Genomic DNA, 16605 nt, shown 5'->3' with positions numbered 1-16605 from the left:
TCAAAGATCTAATATTGAAAAGTAAAAATAAAAAATTGAAGAGTTTAAATCAAATAAAGAAATATCAAAACCAATCAGATTTTTATTTGAAAATATGTTCGCTTTTTCAAACAATTTGAAATGGTTCCGCAAAAATTCTATCACTTTTCAGCAAAAAAAAACTTTAATACGGCAAACGGACGACTTGAGCTACACAAAAACGGCGAACGCCAGCCTCAAAGAACAACATTCTTCCTTGTTGTCACTAAAGATTTTCCCGTTCCGAGTTTAGCATTCCATTTATGGCACTAAACGCAGTTCACCCGGAGACCAACCCCCGCCTGCTATGTCAGTATTCCATTCAAAACTCCAGAAGAACAATAACAACAACAAAAAAGTGCAAACAAATTTCACACTTCGAATGTCATTCACCGCTGCGGACTGCGGGCTTATCTGTGAATGTTCATCAAAGCATGCGACGACGACGACGACGGCGACGAAGCCGCTGCGTGTTGTTTTTATTTTCCTGTTCGTTTTGTTTTCATGCCGATTTGAAGTTTCATTCAACAATCAAGAAACAAAAACAAAAAAATATGTACCAGCAATGTGTTATAATGGGCGGAAATAATTCATTCCGCTGATGATAATTACCAAGTGTGGGAACTGTTTTGTCGGTTGTTCTCGGCGTGTGCCGGTTGTCAGGCAAATTTTTTCCTATTTTCCCCCTCAGCAGTTTCAATTTTTCCGAGTGGGGGTTTTCAGCTGTCTCTTGAGCACGAACCATGATTCGTCGCAATTCAAAAAACAATTTTCAATCGACAACTTTCCGTGTCGCGCCACGCCGAGATCGACAGTTTCCAACATACCAAAGCATATATCATGGGGACGGTGACGGGGCGACAACTCCCCAGCATGGCAGTTCAATTTGCATTACAACCCTAATGAAGCTATCACAGAACACACAGAGAACTCACCTTCAATATGGGACTGCTAATTTGCGGGCGTTTCTTTTCCTTGGAACAGAGACAGCCCCAAGGCATCTTACGGGGCCCGAACTACGTGGGGGCAGCAAGCGACGACACTACGAGGAGGAAGAGGAGGAGGCACGACACACACAGACACTCCGAATTTCCTTCCCCCCTCGGAGAACAGATCCGATTTGATGTCCACCTTCACCGGGGGACGAACGGGAGAGAGAGAGAGATGGCGCTAATTATTTCGTCGTTCGGGCGAAATCATCTGCGGAATCCTGGTGGTGCTGCATTCCGGAGGAGGTCATTTTCCTGTATTTAACCCACCAATTAGCATTTCACAGCCACTGCCGCCACGAATTGGCCCGGTTGTTAAATGCTATTATTGAACATGATGGGCCTTTTTGCACCTTCCTTACTGCCGGTCCGCGCCGTTTGCGAAACGATTTCACCACCGAATAGGTTGGCCTCTGAAAGCGAGAGGAAGAAGGAGAAGAAAATTAGTGCTTGGATGAAGTTGTTCGGAATAATGGAGGAATAAACAATAAATTAAAATTCGATAATTTCATTAAGTAAAATAACACACGGCCGTAGAATTTCTTGGCAAAAAAAATTGTTTTTCGCCTCTTTCCGTACGCAACTGGGTAATAAGACTGTTGGCTTGTGAAAACTGTCATAACAAAAATGGGACCAACACAGCAAGCCTTGATTAAATTGAACCATTTTCGTTTTATGCCAGTGTGAACAAAAAAAATCTGAAATGTCATTATGAGAATTCAGTTATCAAGATTCGACACACGGAAAAAATTATTCAGCTCATTTCCATTCAGAGAATTGATTGAATGCAATATATTCCAAGCATTAATCTGCGTCAGCTACGATTCTCACTTGTTTTTTCTGCTAAATATGAATTAAACGCAAGCGTATAAAACGATAAGAAGGTGGATGGGTGATGGCAGAGACATAACCGGACTGATGTAAAAATGATTAAACAAAGACATTGAAGCATTCAAACACCAAGGAAAGCTTTGGTATTACATTCCTTTTGTGGAATTTAACCTTCTGTTTCAACAAGCTTCGCAGTCGATTCATTATATACAGTACCGTTGCATGGCTGGTGCTACAATTCTATATTCTAACACCAACTGAAAACAAATAAAACTATCCAACTCGTCATAATGTGCACCTCGTGCACTGAACAACAGATTAAATTGAAAGAATTTAACTGCATCCTCATCCGCATTCCATTTTGTTTAGATTCTCTATTCGAGGAAAACAGGTCGGATGATACCCGACACAAACTCACCCGAATTCACCAAATTGCCGAATCCAATACCTGGCGCTCTGAACATGAGAACTGCACCGAGAGTGCGTGTATACATCTCATATACATCCTACATATAATTTCAAGTATCTATTGTCGTTGCGTTAGTGTCTTTTCCGTGCACATGAGTTACTGCACATATTCAAGAAGAGAAAGAATTACTCAGCTCAGCTCTGAGAATTGTTATTCTCTCAATCTCGTTTGGCTTTGTGAGAACTTGTATGCACACCTTCAGGAGAGGCTTCAATGGCTTATGCTTATGGCAGTTGAAAACAAATTGCTGTCTCAGTTGCAACTTCGAAGCGGTTTTATTGATGAAGTTACTGACAGATTTTGCACGACGTGCAGAGCGCCGAATCCTTCTGTTGTATCGATAATAAGAAAGAAGTTTAATAAATACTTCCCATCCAGAAGTATATCGTTGTTCCATTGTATTGAAAAATACAAGCTAATATACATTCCTCAAACTTTAGTATTCAATTACAACGAACTGTTACATCTGGCACCGACTAAATCCTGTGATTAGCAAAACAATCAAAGAGTTAAAGATTTTTAAATTTTCAGAAAACGTGCAAAATTAAGCCAAGCAGTAATGCTTTTCTGAATTGGTCGAAAATGATGATGATGATGATGATGGAATTTTTTTATTGACCTGGGATCGAGAGAAACGTTCCTGGTTGGGCAACAGTTCCGATTTCGTTCAATGCACTATCAAACATCCGTGCCGAAGTGCGATTTTGCGAACTAGGATCTGGATGTTTGGAGCACATCACGTACAATTTGAATACAGAGAAAAATCTCTTGATTTACTAACGAAACTGATAGAAATTAGCTTTTTCAAGAGCCAAAAATTGAGGACGCCTAATTCCGAAAGCATGGAAAAATGGCATTGCCACCTTGGTCTGGCTCTACCAGTTTCTTGATTCAAACCCTATCCGTAATGTAATTTGATGTAGATATCACAGGAAATAAAAAAAAATAAATTGTGTTTAGTTCTGACAAGTTGGGAACTGGCGTGCAATCCTTTGAACTGATCTACTCCTCTTGAGCTACTCTGAAGGAGAGGTGAAATCGCATCTCACGAAAAATCAGATAAAGCAGTGTGTTTAACATTAGACTTTAGTCCTCAGACATTAGGCTTTAGACTCAGTATATAGGACATTAGAATTAGAATTTAGATTTCGACTTAATATCTAAAACCAAGTACAAAAGACCGTTCTTCAAGACTAAATATCAAAGCCTTCAAAATTTAGATTTAAGACGCTACATAGATTTAGACGTTAGATTTCAGACCAAAGACCGAGGATTGAAGACATAAGATCTAAGACCTAAAATCGAAGACCTAAGACCTAAAACCAAAAACTTAAGACCTAAGACCTAAGATCTAAGACTTAAGACTTGAAACCTAAGACCTAAGACCTAAGATTTGAGACCAAAAACCTAAGACCTAAGATCAAAAATCAAAACCCTAAGACCTAAGACCTAAGACCTAAGAGCTAAGAGCTAAGACCGAAGACCGAAGACCGAAGACCTAAGAGCTAAGAGCTAAGACCGAAGACCGAAGACCTAAGACCTAAGACCTAAGACCTAAGACCTAAGACCTAAGACCGAAGACCGAAGACCGAAGACCGAAGACCGAAGACCGAAGACCGAAGACCTAAGACCTAAGAGCTAAGAGCTAAGACCGAAGACCGAAGACCGAAGACCTAAGACCTAAGACCTAAGACCTAAGACCTAAGACCTAAGACCTAAGACCTAAGACCTAAGACCTAAGACCTAAGACCTAAGACCTAAGACCTAAGATCTAAGACCTAAGACCTAAGACCTAAGACCTAAGACCTAAGACCTAATATCTAAGACCTAAGACGTAAGAATTCAAAGTTTAGTCTTAAGACGTTATACAGATTTAGATCTTCAAACCTTAGACTGAAAATTGATACCTGAAGATTTATGGCTCACGATTTAAGACTCAAAAGATTAAAGACTCAGAATCTAAGATTCAATACTCAAGACTCAACACTCAAAAGAATCAAGACTCAAACGACTCAAAACTCATAACTCAAAACTCATAACTCAAAACTCAAGACTCAACACTCAAAAAAGTCAAGACTCAAAAGATTCAAAACTCAAGACTCAAGACTCAAAAGACCCAAGACTTAAGAATCAAGACTCAAGACTTAAAGTTTCAAGACTCGAAACTTAAGACTCATGATTCAAAGACACAAGACTTAAAAGACTCAAGAATCAAAACTCAAGATTCAAGACCCAAAAACTCATGATCAAAATTTGAAAATCAAAAGACTCAATACTTAAAAGAATCAAGATTCAAGATTCAAGACTCAAAAGATTCAAGACTTAAAAAATTCAAGATTCACGACTAAAGACTCAAAAGACTCTAGATTCTAGATTCAAGACACATAATTCCACTCAACACACAGAAGTCTCAAAACTCATAACTCAAGATTCAACACTCAAAATTCAGAAGACCTCAAAACTCAACAGGCTCAAGATTCTAATGACTGAAGACTTAAAATACTCCAGACTTAAAATACTTCAAGACTTAGGAATCAAGACTCAAGAATCAAAACACTCAAGACTAAAGAGACTCAAGAAACAAAAGATTCAAAAGACTCAAGATTTGAGAATCAAGACTCAATACCCAAAAGACTCACGATTGAAAAGACTCAAGACTCAAAACTTAAGACTCAATACATAAAAGAATTAAGACTTAAGACTTGAAAAATTGAGGACTCAAGACTTAAAACTCAAGGACTCAATACTCAAAATTCAAGACTCAAAAGACACAAAACTCAAGACTCAAAAGACACAAACCACATAAAACACTCAAATGACTCAAGACTGATAATTTAAAAGACTCAAGATTCGAGAGTCAAGACTCAACACTAAAAAAACTCACGACTCAAAAGGCTCAAGACTTTCAAGACTCAACACTAAAAAAAAATCAAGACTCAAAACTCAACACTCAAAAGATTCAAGACTCAAGAATTTTGAAGACTCGAGACTCAAAACTCAACACTCAAAAGACTCAATATTCAAAAGAATCACAACTCAAAACACTCAAGACTCAAAACTTGAAAATCAAAAGACTCAATCTTAAAAGAATCAACACTCAAAACTAAAACGACTCAAGACTCCAAAAACTCAAGACTCCAAATACTCATGACTCAAAAGACTCAAGACTCAAAAGACTCAAAACTCAAGACTCAAAATACTAAGGGTTCAAGACCTAGTTATCAAGACTCAAGAGTCAAAAGACTTGAGACTCAAAAGATTCAAGACTCAAGGCTCAAAAGACTCAAAAGACTCAAGAATCAAAAGGTTCATAATTCGAGAATCAAGACTAAATACTCAAAAGACTCACGACTCAAAAGACTCAAGACTCAAAAGACTCACAACTCAAGACTCAAAACTTGAGAATCAAGACTCAATCTTAAAAGAATCAAGACTCAAAACTAAAAAGACTCATGACTCAAAAGACTCAAGACTCAAAAGACTCAAAACTCAAAACTCAAGACTCAAAATACTAAGGGTTCAAGACCTAGTTATCAAGACTCAAGAGTCAAAAGACTCGAGACTCAAAAGATTCAAGACTCAAGGCTCAAAAGACTCAAGACTCAAACGACTCAAGAATCAAAAGGTTCATAATTCGAGAATCAAGACTAAATACTCAAAAGACTCACGACTCAAAAGACTCACGACTCAAAAGACTCAAGACTCAAAAGACTCAAGACTCAAAAGACTCACAACTCAAAACACTCAAGACTCAAAACTTGAGAATCAAGACTCAATCTTAAAAGAATCAACACTCAAAACTAAAACGACTCAAGACTCCAAAAACTCAAGACTCCAAATACTCATGACTCAAAAGACTGAAGACTCAAAAGACTCAAGACTCAAAAGACTCAAAACTCAAAACTCAAGACTCAAAATACTAAGGGTTCAAGACCTAGTTATCAAGACTCAAGAGTCAAAAGACTCGAGACTCAAAAGATTCAAGACTCAAGGCTCAAAAGACTCAAGACTCAAAAGACTCAAGAATCAAAAGACTCAATACTTAAAAGAAATAAAACTTAAGACTCAAAAGACTCAAGACTCATAACTCAAGGCTAAAAATGGCATCCAATTTACTGGAAGCCACTTAGCTGAAGGTCATTTCAACCAACGTCTTTTCATCGAATACTGATTTGTCAAAGAACAAATCGTCAAATGCTAAAAGAACAATTTACCAAGTATCAGTTTATCAAAGGTCAATTACCAAGAGGCAAACTTGCAGAATCCAATTCACCAGACTAATTTTGCGATGAAGGACCATTGTATCGAAAGCCACTTCATCGAAGCAAATTACATAGATAGGCTTTTAACCGAAGGACAGTTCGCTGAAAACCAATTTGCCAGTAGCCGATTGTTCGAAGTTCAATTTGCTCAAAGCAAAGTTTGCGAAGGAAAACTCGCCAAAGGCCATTTCAAAGGAGGCAATTTTACTAAGCTTCACATCAATTTTCGATGACCGAAAACCCAACGAGTTGAAATGAAATTCTAGTATTCATAAAAGATCTCTCTTCAAGTTTTACACACTTTGTATAGTATACTGAAGAACTCTTTAATGTCAGTGAAAAAAATAGAACACCAAATTTCTACATTTCCTATTTTAACGAATCATAAGTTTCAAGAATTACTACCAAATGATCTTCTGTTTTTTAGAAGTAGCAGAACTTTGTAGTTTGGACGGACTTTTCATCGAAAGTTGGAAGTCGTTTCGTCGAAAATAGTTTAACCGAAAATTGCAAATTTTCGGAAAAACATAAAAATTAAAGATATTTAACTGAGTAAACATTTCTCAACTTCCATTCATCCACTAAACAAAACATCGTCGAGCATTCTGTGAAGCTACACTAATCGAACCCACCAACCAAGAAGCCACTTGTGAAAACAGATTTATGAACCCCCGAGTAATTATCGGATGGCAGCTCTTCCATAATTCCAATTCCCTCGCGTATCGGTGGTGGTAAGGTGACACTTTAATCCTCAGGAAGTTGCGTATTAGTTCCCCAGCAAGCACTTCTATTATTGATAGTCACCAGATCAGGCAGCAGCAAGCGGGAGCGGTGGGTCCCGGCTTAGCTTAAACGCGGAACAGACGAACACAGAAACCAATCTGGTTCATTTAGGAACAGCAAAAATAATAATAACTCAGCGTTTTCGAATAAGTCAAGCATAAATAATGCGCACTATCCCCTTGGTCGTTGTTCCTGGTCCTAGTCGTTCCTGGTCTGGTTTGGTTCGGTTTGGCCTGGTGGTGATGTAGAGCTTGGAGACCAGACCGTGCTGAAGGAACTGCTGGCTCGCTCCAACAAAGCGCTTTATTCAGGGCGCGTTCGTTGCATCGGAGATTGATTCTTCTGGATGTTCCGCCTCGGGGCCAAGTGTGACAACTGATGAGGGGGTGGGGTGTTTGTGTGTGCAGAGGGCTTGCATCCATTTAATTTAACCACACGATTGCAAGTGATCTATGGCTGGGTTGTATTTCATTTTAATACCAGCGTGTCCCATCTGGATCTTGGTACTGGAATCTCGATTCTCCTTGGCTCGTCGGCTCGGCCCGGAAAAGAATTTATGCAGATACGATTATTGTCTGCGGCAGAGGGCACGGAAACACGGGAACTTTCTCCCGCTCTGCGTCGGTTCGGTTGTTGGCGATCGATCTTCCGCATTCCGCAGCGGCGTGTGGTTCCGACGAAAAAGTGTGTCATTCCAGGCGGAAGTTTACGGCATCAGACACGAACGAAGTTTTCGTAGAAACGTTACCACATTCAACCTACATACCATCCTATAAACTGGTGGTGGTATTGCGTTGAAATGCATTGCATGCACGCCAATCATTATGACTTCTATGAAAACACACAATGTTGCATTTCCCAGCAATCAACGGCGGCCGGTTGAAGAAACACGCCGGAGAGAAAAAGAGAGTGACAAGAATGTTTTTCTTCACTTACAAAACGTTTCGCGGCCCGCGGCATTTTACCAATCGACAAACGCTACCACCCTTAGCCCCCCCCCCCCCCACCAGGTTCGTTAACCCTTGCCACGACGAATCGGATCGCTTGTTGCAACGACTCGTAATCCACTTTTATGACCATCATTACGCATAATATGCAGCTACATATTTTGTTTGTTTATTCAATACATTCACACAGCTCTTAGTAGGCCGGTTCTCGTAAACTGCGGTGTCGTCAAAGCAACCAACCAACTAGGCCTACTTCGATTGGAACCACCCACGAACCATGCCGAACATCGAGAGTCATTCACACGTCACTTGTGCTGTCAGCTGTCGTTGTACCCGCGTCAAAAAAAAATGTCCACTCGATAATCGACCATCTAGATCCATTTGGAGATACACCACCACCCTCTCTCATCCCTCCATGGACACTACCGTGAGGGTGTTGATGATCTTCTCGTTGAATGTAACCGACCGACGAGGACGGGTTATATAGACTTGGAGGCGAAATGTTTTTATGGATGGAAAAAGAAAATATGTTTCCTGTAAAATGTGTTATTTTTCGCAATGTGAAAACGATCAGCTGACTTTCATTTTTTTTTTGCTTTTGGATTTCACATCCGGAGATACGTCTTCCTTATAAATATCCGAGTAGGATTTGAATCAACAGCAGTTCACTGTTTCGCTGTTTGAAAAAAAAAAACAATTAACGCTTGTTCTCGATTACAGAAACCCGTAACGAAGGACTGCTCAAAACACAGTATAAAAGAAAAATTTGTTTTCACTTCATTTTAAAAGTGATCACAGTAAATCACATAATCAGTTAAAAACTAGTTTTTTTTATTTCGGCTTAAATGCGCTTAAAAGTACGGCAACAAAACTAGCAACATATATTTTGATGTCGATTATTTCATTTCGGATTTGCATAGTTTTGGTGAGAAAAACTATCATAATGCTGTACGGGATTCATTTCTGGCATTTTGAAGGGCCAAATTGTGGAATTCTCCACGATGTTAAGCACAAAAACGCAAAGCTGTCAAATGCCGACTTCATTCGGACTCGTTTGATGCTAATTTTGCACTGCGAAAAGTGCACAAAGCTAACAAAATAATTCTAGATTGGCAATAAACTGAGCATTTTTATTCCCAATCTGCAAAGAAGGAATCTTTCTTAAGATAACGTTTGAAGCCATTAGAAGGGTCGATTTTCCATAATGTTCCCCATCGTTGTCCACTTTTCATTGTATTTTGCACCAATGCAAACGACCAGCAGCAGGATGACGCAATCGATCTTCTTTGAAGGGAAACTGGCTCTGCGAACGTCCCGCAATTGAATTCCTAATTCGGTAACTGGAACTGAGCTCTGGACCTGAACCAACCAGAATGATGCACTTGCTTTACTTCCTGCTCAGTCAAATGCGTAGGCTAGAATGAATGAAATATATAAAGTGTTACCTCTTTAATCCCTTTTTTCTTTGATACTCGTTGATACCAAACATTTCAGAAACTTTTATTTTTGAATTATTTGTGATTACTTCATACAACTGAAAGTGTTATCATAAATTTATGTTAATATTTCTGATAACATGTGACAAAAATTATATTGATACGTTATATACAACAAGAAATATTAACGATTAAAAACGTGTCACTCATTCAGAGAGTAAATTTTGATAAAGTGCCCCACAGTAAAGTAAATCGTATTCAAGACAAAAAAAAATTACTTCGGTGTAACACAAAATTTTGGCGATTTATGCATTTGTAAGACTTTTGACATAAAATTTATTTTTGCTATTTTGAAAATCTCGAAATTTTATTTTTCAATCGATTTTTGTTCTACAAGTCAAAAATAAAAAAAAAACTGACGCCCATCAAACGTCAAAATCTGAACTCAAAAGCTTAAGATTCAAACACTAAGTTTGAAATTCAAAGACATAATCCAAAATGAAATTTCAAGTCAAAGTAAGAAGTAAGAAACAAGTACAAAGTAGTAAGTAGTAAGTAGTAAGCAGTAAGAAGTAAGAAGTAAGAAGTAAGAAGTAAGAAGTAAGGAGTAAGAAGTAAGAAGTAAGAAGTAAGAAGTAAGAAGTAAGAAGTAAGAAGTAAGAAGTAAGAAGTAAGAAGTAAGAAGTAAGAAGTAAGAAGTAAGAAGTAAGAAGTAAGAAGTAAGAAGTAAGAAGTAAGAAGTAAGAAGTAAGAAGTAAGAAGTAAGAAGTAAGAAGTAAGAAGTAAGAAGTAAGAAGTAAGAAGTAAGAAGTAAGAAGTAAGAAGTAAGAAGTAAGAAGTAAGAAGTAAGAAGTAAAAAGTAAGAAGTAAGAAGTAAGAAGTAAGAAGTAAGAAGTAAGAAGTAAGAAGTAAGAAGTAAGAAGTAAGAAGTAAGAAGTAAGAAGTAAGAAGTAAGAAGTAAGAAGTAAGAAGTAAGAAGTAGGAATTAAGAAGTAAGAAGTAAAAAGTAAGAAGTAAGAAGTAAGAAGTAAAAAGTAAGAAGTAAGAAGAAGTAAGAAGTAAGAAGAAGTAAGAAGTAAGAAGTAAGAAGTAAGAAGTAAGAAGTAAGAAGTAAGAAGTAAGAAGTAAGAAGTAAGAAGTAAGAAGTAAGAAGTAAGAAGTAAGAAGTAAGAAGTAAGAAGTAAGAAGTAAGAAGTAAGAAGTAAGAAGTAAGAAGTAAGAAGTAAGAAGTAAGAAGTAAGAAGTAAGAAGTAAGAAGTAAGAAGTAAGAAGTAAGAAGTAAGAAGTAAGAAGTAAGAAGTAAGAAGTAAGAAGTAAGAAGTAAGAAGTAAGAAGTAAGAAGTAAGAAGTAAGAAGTAAGAAGTAAGAAGTAAGAAGTAAGAAGTAAGAAGTAAGAAGTAAGAAGTAAGAAGTAAGAAGTAAGAAGTAAGAAGTAAGAAGTAAGAAGTAAGAAGTAAGAAGTAAGAAGTAAGAAGTAAGAAGTAAGAAGTAAGAAGTAAGCAGTAAGAAGTAAGAAGTAAGAAGTAAGAAGTAAGAAGTAAGAAGTAAGAAGTAAGAAGTAAGAAGTAAGAAGTAAGAAGTAAGAAGTAAGAAGTAAGAAGTAAGAAGTAAGAAGTAAGAAGTAAGAAGTAAGAAGTAAGAAGTAAGAAGTAAGAAGTAAGAAGTAAGAAGTAAGAAGTAAGAAGTAAGAAGTAAGAAGTAAGAAGTAAGAAGTAAGAAGTAAGAAGTAAGAAGTAAGAAGTAAGAAGTAAGAAGTAAGAAGTAAGAAGTAAGAAGTAAGAAGTAAGAAGTAAGAAGTAAGAAGTAAGAAGTAAGAAGTAAGAAGTAGGAATTAAGAAGTAAGAAGTAAGAAGTAAGAAGAAGTAAGAAGTAAGAAGTAAGAAGTAAGAAGTAAGAAGTAAGAAGTAAGAAGTAAGAAGTAAGAAGTAAGAAGTAAGAAGTAAGAAAGTAAGAAGTAAGAAGTAAGAAGTAAGAAGTAAGAAGTAAGAAGTAAAAAGTAAAAAGTAAAAAGTAAAAAGTAAAAAGTAAAAAGTAAAAAGTAAAAAAACAAAATTTTGATGGTTCATGCAATTGTAAGACTGTTGATATAAAATTTGTTTTGCTATTTTTGAAATCTAGAAATTTCATTTTTCAAACGATTTTTGTTCTACAAATCACAATAAAAAAACTGACGCCCATCGAAAGTCTAAATCTGAACTCAAAAGCTTAAGGCTCAAATACTAAGTAAAAGTCAAAAGTCAAAAGTCAAAAGTCAAGTCAAAAGTCAAAAGTCAGAAGTCCTAAAGTCCTCAAACCCTAAAGTTTAATGTGTAAAGTTCAAAGGCTAAAGTCTACAGTCTGAAGACTAAAATCTCAAGTCTAGTGTTTCAAGTCTTAAGTCTTAACAGGTTTAACAGAGCAACGTTTAATAGTTTTAAATCAGCATATCGTAGTTCTGGACTCAAAAACAAACTTTTGATTAAAATCTGACATTTCTATAGTTATTTGTAATCGATAAGTTGAATTTTACAAAACTACGACTTAATTCAAAATTTGACGGTTGAATAGTCATCCTTTTACTATAGATCTGAAACATTTTTGTAAGATATTTTTCAGTGTCGAAAAATAATTATCAAAGCGAACGGACGACCGAACAATCGACGGTGACTGAAAAGAAAACAACACTGAATCCGTTCCTGTTTCGAGCTCGTGTAGTCGTCCGTCGTCCGTCGTCCGTGCTTCGGAACACTGCCAGAGAGATTAAATTTCCCATCTGCCCACATCATCATACGCCGGTTTGAAACTTTTGATCTCATTGACCCAAGAACCTACGCCAGGGGAAAACAACTTAATTTTTATGCGCTGTGACCGTGGCCAGGTTCAAGGACAATGCTAGCACCCAGTCCAAATCCGGGGTCAATGGCAAGTAGCGCAGCAGTATTATTAGTAATAGCTGGGTCCCGAAATGAAGACATATTGCGACAGACGGAACGTGACCCACATCAACACGGTTCCTCTTTAAAGCGAAATTATCCCATTCAAGTCGGAACAATGCAAGTCAACAACAGCAGCAAGCAGCACTGTGCAGCGCATCGCCATTGAGGTGATTATTCAATTTGGACGCTGCCTTTTTTTTTCTTCGTTCGCCCTATTTGTGGTGTCGACGGCGAGACCATTCGTACGGTCATATCCCGGAGAGTTCTGGTGATTTATTTGATTTAAAAATTTCCGATTGTCATTTGTCACAAAATTCACGCGCTACACCCTGTGGTGTTGTGCCAAATCGATACTTTTGTTCACCGTCGAATTCAACCCAGCTGCTGAATCGGATTGACAGTTGCGTTATATCTGACCAAAATAAACGAAAAAGCTTACCTGCTTTTCGCCGATTCACTCACTCACTGAATCGCAGTAGTCTGTCTTCCCAAAATCGATCGATTGAACTCGACTCTCGAATGCCCAACCCAGCGCCGAAGTAGGCGTTGCGGCGCTTTAGCCTTTCCACATCGTAAATAGCCGGGCGGAACGGAAAGCAAGCGACGGTTGGCTTTGATTGCACTGGAAATTGGTTGGTTGGAAAATTTTACCAATTATAAAATGTGGATGCGAGTAGGCGCGCATCCCATCGCTACAGGAATTGTTTTAACCTTTGACACCGGCACGGCGGCAGCCACCAGCGACGAAGAAAAGAAAAGATGAGAATTTTTTTGTTATTTCTTTCCGGTTTGTAGATTAATTTTCCGTTCACATCAATTATCGCCTGCGCAGATGAAGAGGAATGGCAAACGAAAGGTAAGCTCAACCGAACAGTGCAACAAATTTATTACGAAACATTAACAGCAAAACAGGGAGACTAAATAGATCTGACGTTTTTTACCAGTTTTTAATTTTCTCGGCACTTCTCCAGTTCCGGGGGGCTAGTTTTTTCAGTTTTGTTTTTCGACTCATCATTAAATTAACTGCTTAGTTAAATGTGCATTTACAACCTCAAGTCCAAGTCCAAAACGGTCCAAGAAATAAGAGACTCAAACGGATGTAACTGACGATGGTAGTGCCGACAGACGAGTCGACGACGTGTTCATAATTTATGGAGGCGTAATTTGTAAATTCTCCCAAAGTTGGACGATTTCCGTGCACGATTTTGGATGTTGCGACTTAAACAAATGTTCTAAGGATAGCATAAATCGGAACGTAAAATTATCTGACAAGTAAAACAAGTAATCAATAAAATTGTGTGGCACCTTAATTAAGGGTACACGAGCGAAGAAGAAAATCAGTTACGCTCTGATGAAATTTTATTGGCTCTAGCGATCTAAGTAGGCTTGCAAAAATTCATAGCAATCCACAAGCTTCTCCAGTTTATTCAGTCGGTTGACATTCAAGCCTACTCGAACCGGAAACTCATTCGCATCCGTATGTGCGTTTATTCTTCCTATTCATCTATAGAACTTACGGCTGACGAAAGCATACATCTATGAATGCCACACACACACACATACACACACATTTCATTCACGAACTCTCGAGTAACGCAGCTTCCGGCTGGGTCTTGCGGAACTCGAGAGGCGCCTGCTTTCTATAGAATCTAACATTTTGTGGAGGTCATGCAGAGCACTTGATCCTCAAACACACAATGAAAATCTCTTTCAGCTGAAAAAATATGTCAGATAAAATGTAGGTTAGAGAGAAAGCATTGGAAAACTCATTAATATTTCTGCTTTCTAGATTCTGGATAACACTAATTTTTCCGGAGTCCTAAGTCCAAAGTCAAGAGTCATGAGTCTTGATTCTAGAATCAAAATCATAATTGAAAATCAAAATTGAAAGTCCGGAGTCTTGACTTCAGAGTCCAGAGTTAAAAATCGTGAATCAAGAGTCAAGAATTCGGAATCTTAAATCCTGAAATCAGTGTTCGAAGTCCAGTTTTAAGACCTGAATGTAGTGCAAAGAATCAAAAGAATCAGTTTTATCATCTGAGTTACTAGAGTTCCAAAGTTCATATTACTGGATTCAGAGTACAAAGTCTCGAGTCCTTAAAGCTGAGTACAGTCCGGACTTCTAAGTCTTGAGTACACAAGTCCAGGTTAGATTCTTGACATCTGAGTCTAGAGTTCAAAATCTAAATCTCAATAGAATAGAGAATAGAGTAGAAAAAAACAAAAATCGAAAGTTTTGAATCGTGGTTCGTCAGTCCTGATTCCAGTCCAAAATTGAGAGACAAAAATCAAGAGTCAAGAGTTCGTAGTCTTGAACTTTGAAACCAGAGCTCAAAGCCCTTAAAGAGTCTCACAATTTCGAGCTCAGATTGTTGATTGCGGAGTCCCAAGTCTGGAGTTCAGAGTTGTGATTCATAAATCAAAAAAGTTGAAAGTCAATAGTCGAGAGTCCATAATTTGGACTTCGTAGTCTCACATCCTGAAACCACAGTTCAAAGTCCTGAGTTCATAATTTTGAGACCTGAGCTTTAGAACCTGAATCAACGGTCAAAAATCGAATGACTCAGGAGATCCAAAAGTTCAAAGGCTTGAGTCTAAAGTTCGGATTCTCGAATCCTGGTTTCAGAGACCAGAGACTCAAAATTCGGAGATTCTGAGTCTTTAGTCATGAGTCCAAAAGTCCAGCAGCCAAAGTTCGCCGTCCTCAATTTTGTGTCAAAACCAAAAGTCCCGAATCGTGTGTTCTGATTCTAGATTCTAGAGTCGAGAGTCAATAACCCGAAGTCCAGAATTAAGAGTAAAGAATCAAGAGTCAAGCGCCCAAAGTCGAACTCGAACTTTGAAACCTGAGTTCAAAGCACTGAATCTCACCGTTTTGAGTTCAGATTCTTGATTCTGGAGACCCAAGTCTAGAGTTCAGAGTGGAGAATCAGAAGTCAAAAGACCAAAAGTCGAGAATCCATAGTTTGGACTTTGGAGTTTTGAATCCTGAAACCAGAGTTCAAAACCCTGAGTTCATAGTTCTAAGACCTGAGCTTTAAATCCTGAATCAAGAGTAAAAAATCGAATGACTCAGGAGATCCAAAAGTTCAAAGTCTTGAGTTCGGATTCTCGAGTCCTGATTCCAGAGACCAGAACTCAAAATCCGGAGACCAGTGTCCAAAATTCTGAGTCTTTAGTCCTGAGTCCAAAAGTGCAGAAGCCAAAGTTCGCAGTAATCAAACCTGAGCCTATAGACCGTGAGTCGTGATTTCAGAGTCTAAAGATCAAAACCCTGAGTTTTGTGCCCAGTTCGAGTTCGAAGTTCAGAAGTATTAATATTTTAACTTTATAAAATTCAGTTTAGTCTTGATTTTTGATAATCTACTCTTGGAATATGCATTTTAATTACTTTTTTTATTATAATTGATTTTATTTGTATTTGTAAAGCTGTTATTTTTTTAAATTTATCTTTGATTTTCCAGCCAACAACTCTGAACTTTCATATATTTGAATTTGTTTTTTTTTGGGCAAATTTGTTGTATTTCCTTTACATCGGGTTGTATTTAGTTAACTGTTGGATTGCAGTTTGATTGTATTTGAGATGTATTTTTTGTTTTCGTTTGTTTTTTGTTTGTCATGTTTTTCTTGTATTTAAGTTACATTTTAGTAGTATTTCTGTTCTATATTGGTTTCAATTTGGTTGCATTCCTGATTCTTTTCTATTGTATTTTTGTCGTAATGTGATATTTTTTGTAACATTTCTATATTATTCTTGCTGTTTTTCTTAGTATTTTTTTAAATTTTCTACTTCTAACGCCATCTAACAGTGTGTTTGTGAAGCTATTCATTTTTTTATATTTATCTTTGATTCTCCAGCCAACAGCTCTCAACTTTCATATATTTGAATTTGTTTCTTTTGGGTAAATCGGTTGTAATTCTTTTGCATTGCGGGTTGTATTTAGGCAAATTTTGG

General features: G+C 37.5%; 1 protein-coding gene across 1 annotated transcript in view; it reads right to left on the bottom strand.

Moving 5' to 3' along the window:
* LOC131431006 (uncharacterized) overlaps positions 1 to 16605 on the bottom strand; it is a 352841-nt gene that overhangs the window by 238991 nt on the left and 97245 nt on the right. The window contains exon 2 of the mRNA XM_058596364.1: positions 954 to 1420. Within this exon, the coding sequence (XP_058452347.1) occupies positions 954 to 1019 (66 nt within the window). The 5' untranslated portion in view covers positions 1020 to 1420. The remainder of the gene's footprint in view (positions 1 to 953; positions 1421 to 16605) is intronic.

This window comes from Malaya genurostris, chromosome 1, assembly GCF_030247185.1.
Source record: "Malaya genurostris strain Urasoe2022 chromosome 1, Malgen_1.1, whole genome shotgun sequence".
Taxonomy (NCBI): domain Eukaryota; kingdom Metazoa; phylum Arthropoda; class Insecta; order Diptera; family Culicidae; genus Malaya; species Malaya genurostris.
This window is presented reverse-complemented; position numbering and strand designations above follow the sequence as displayed.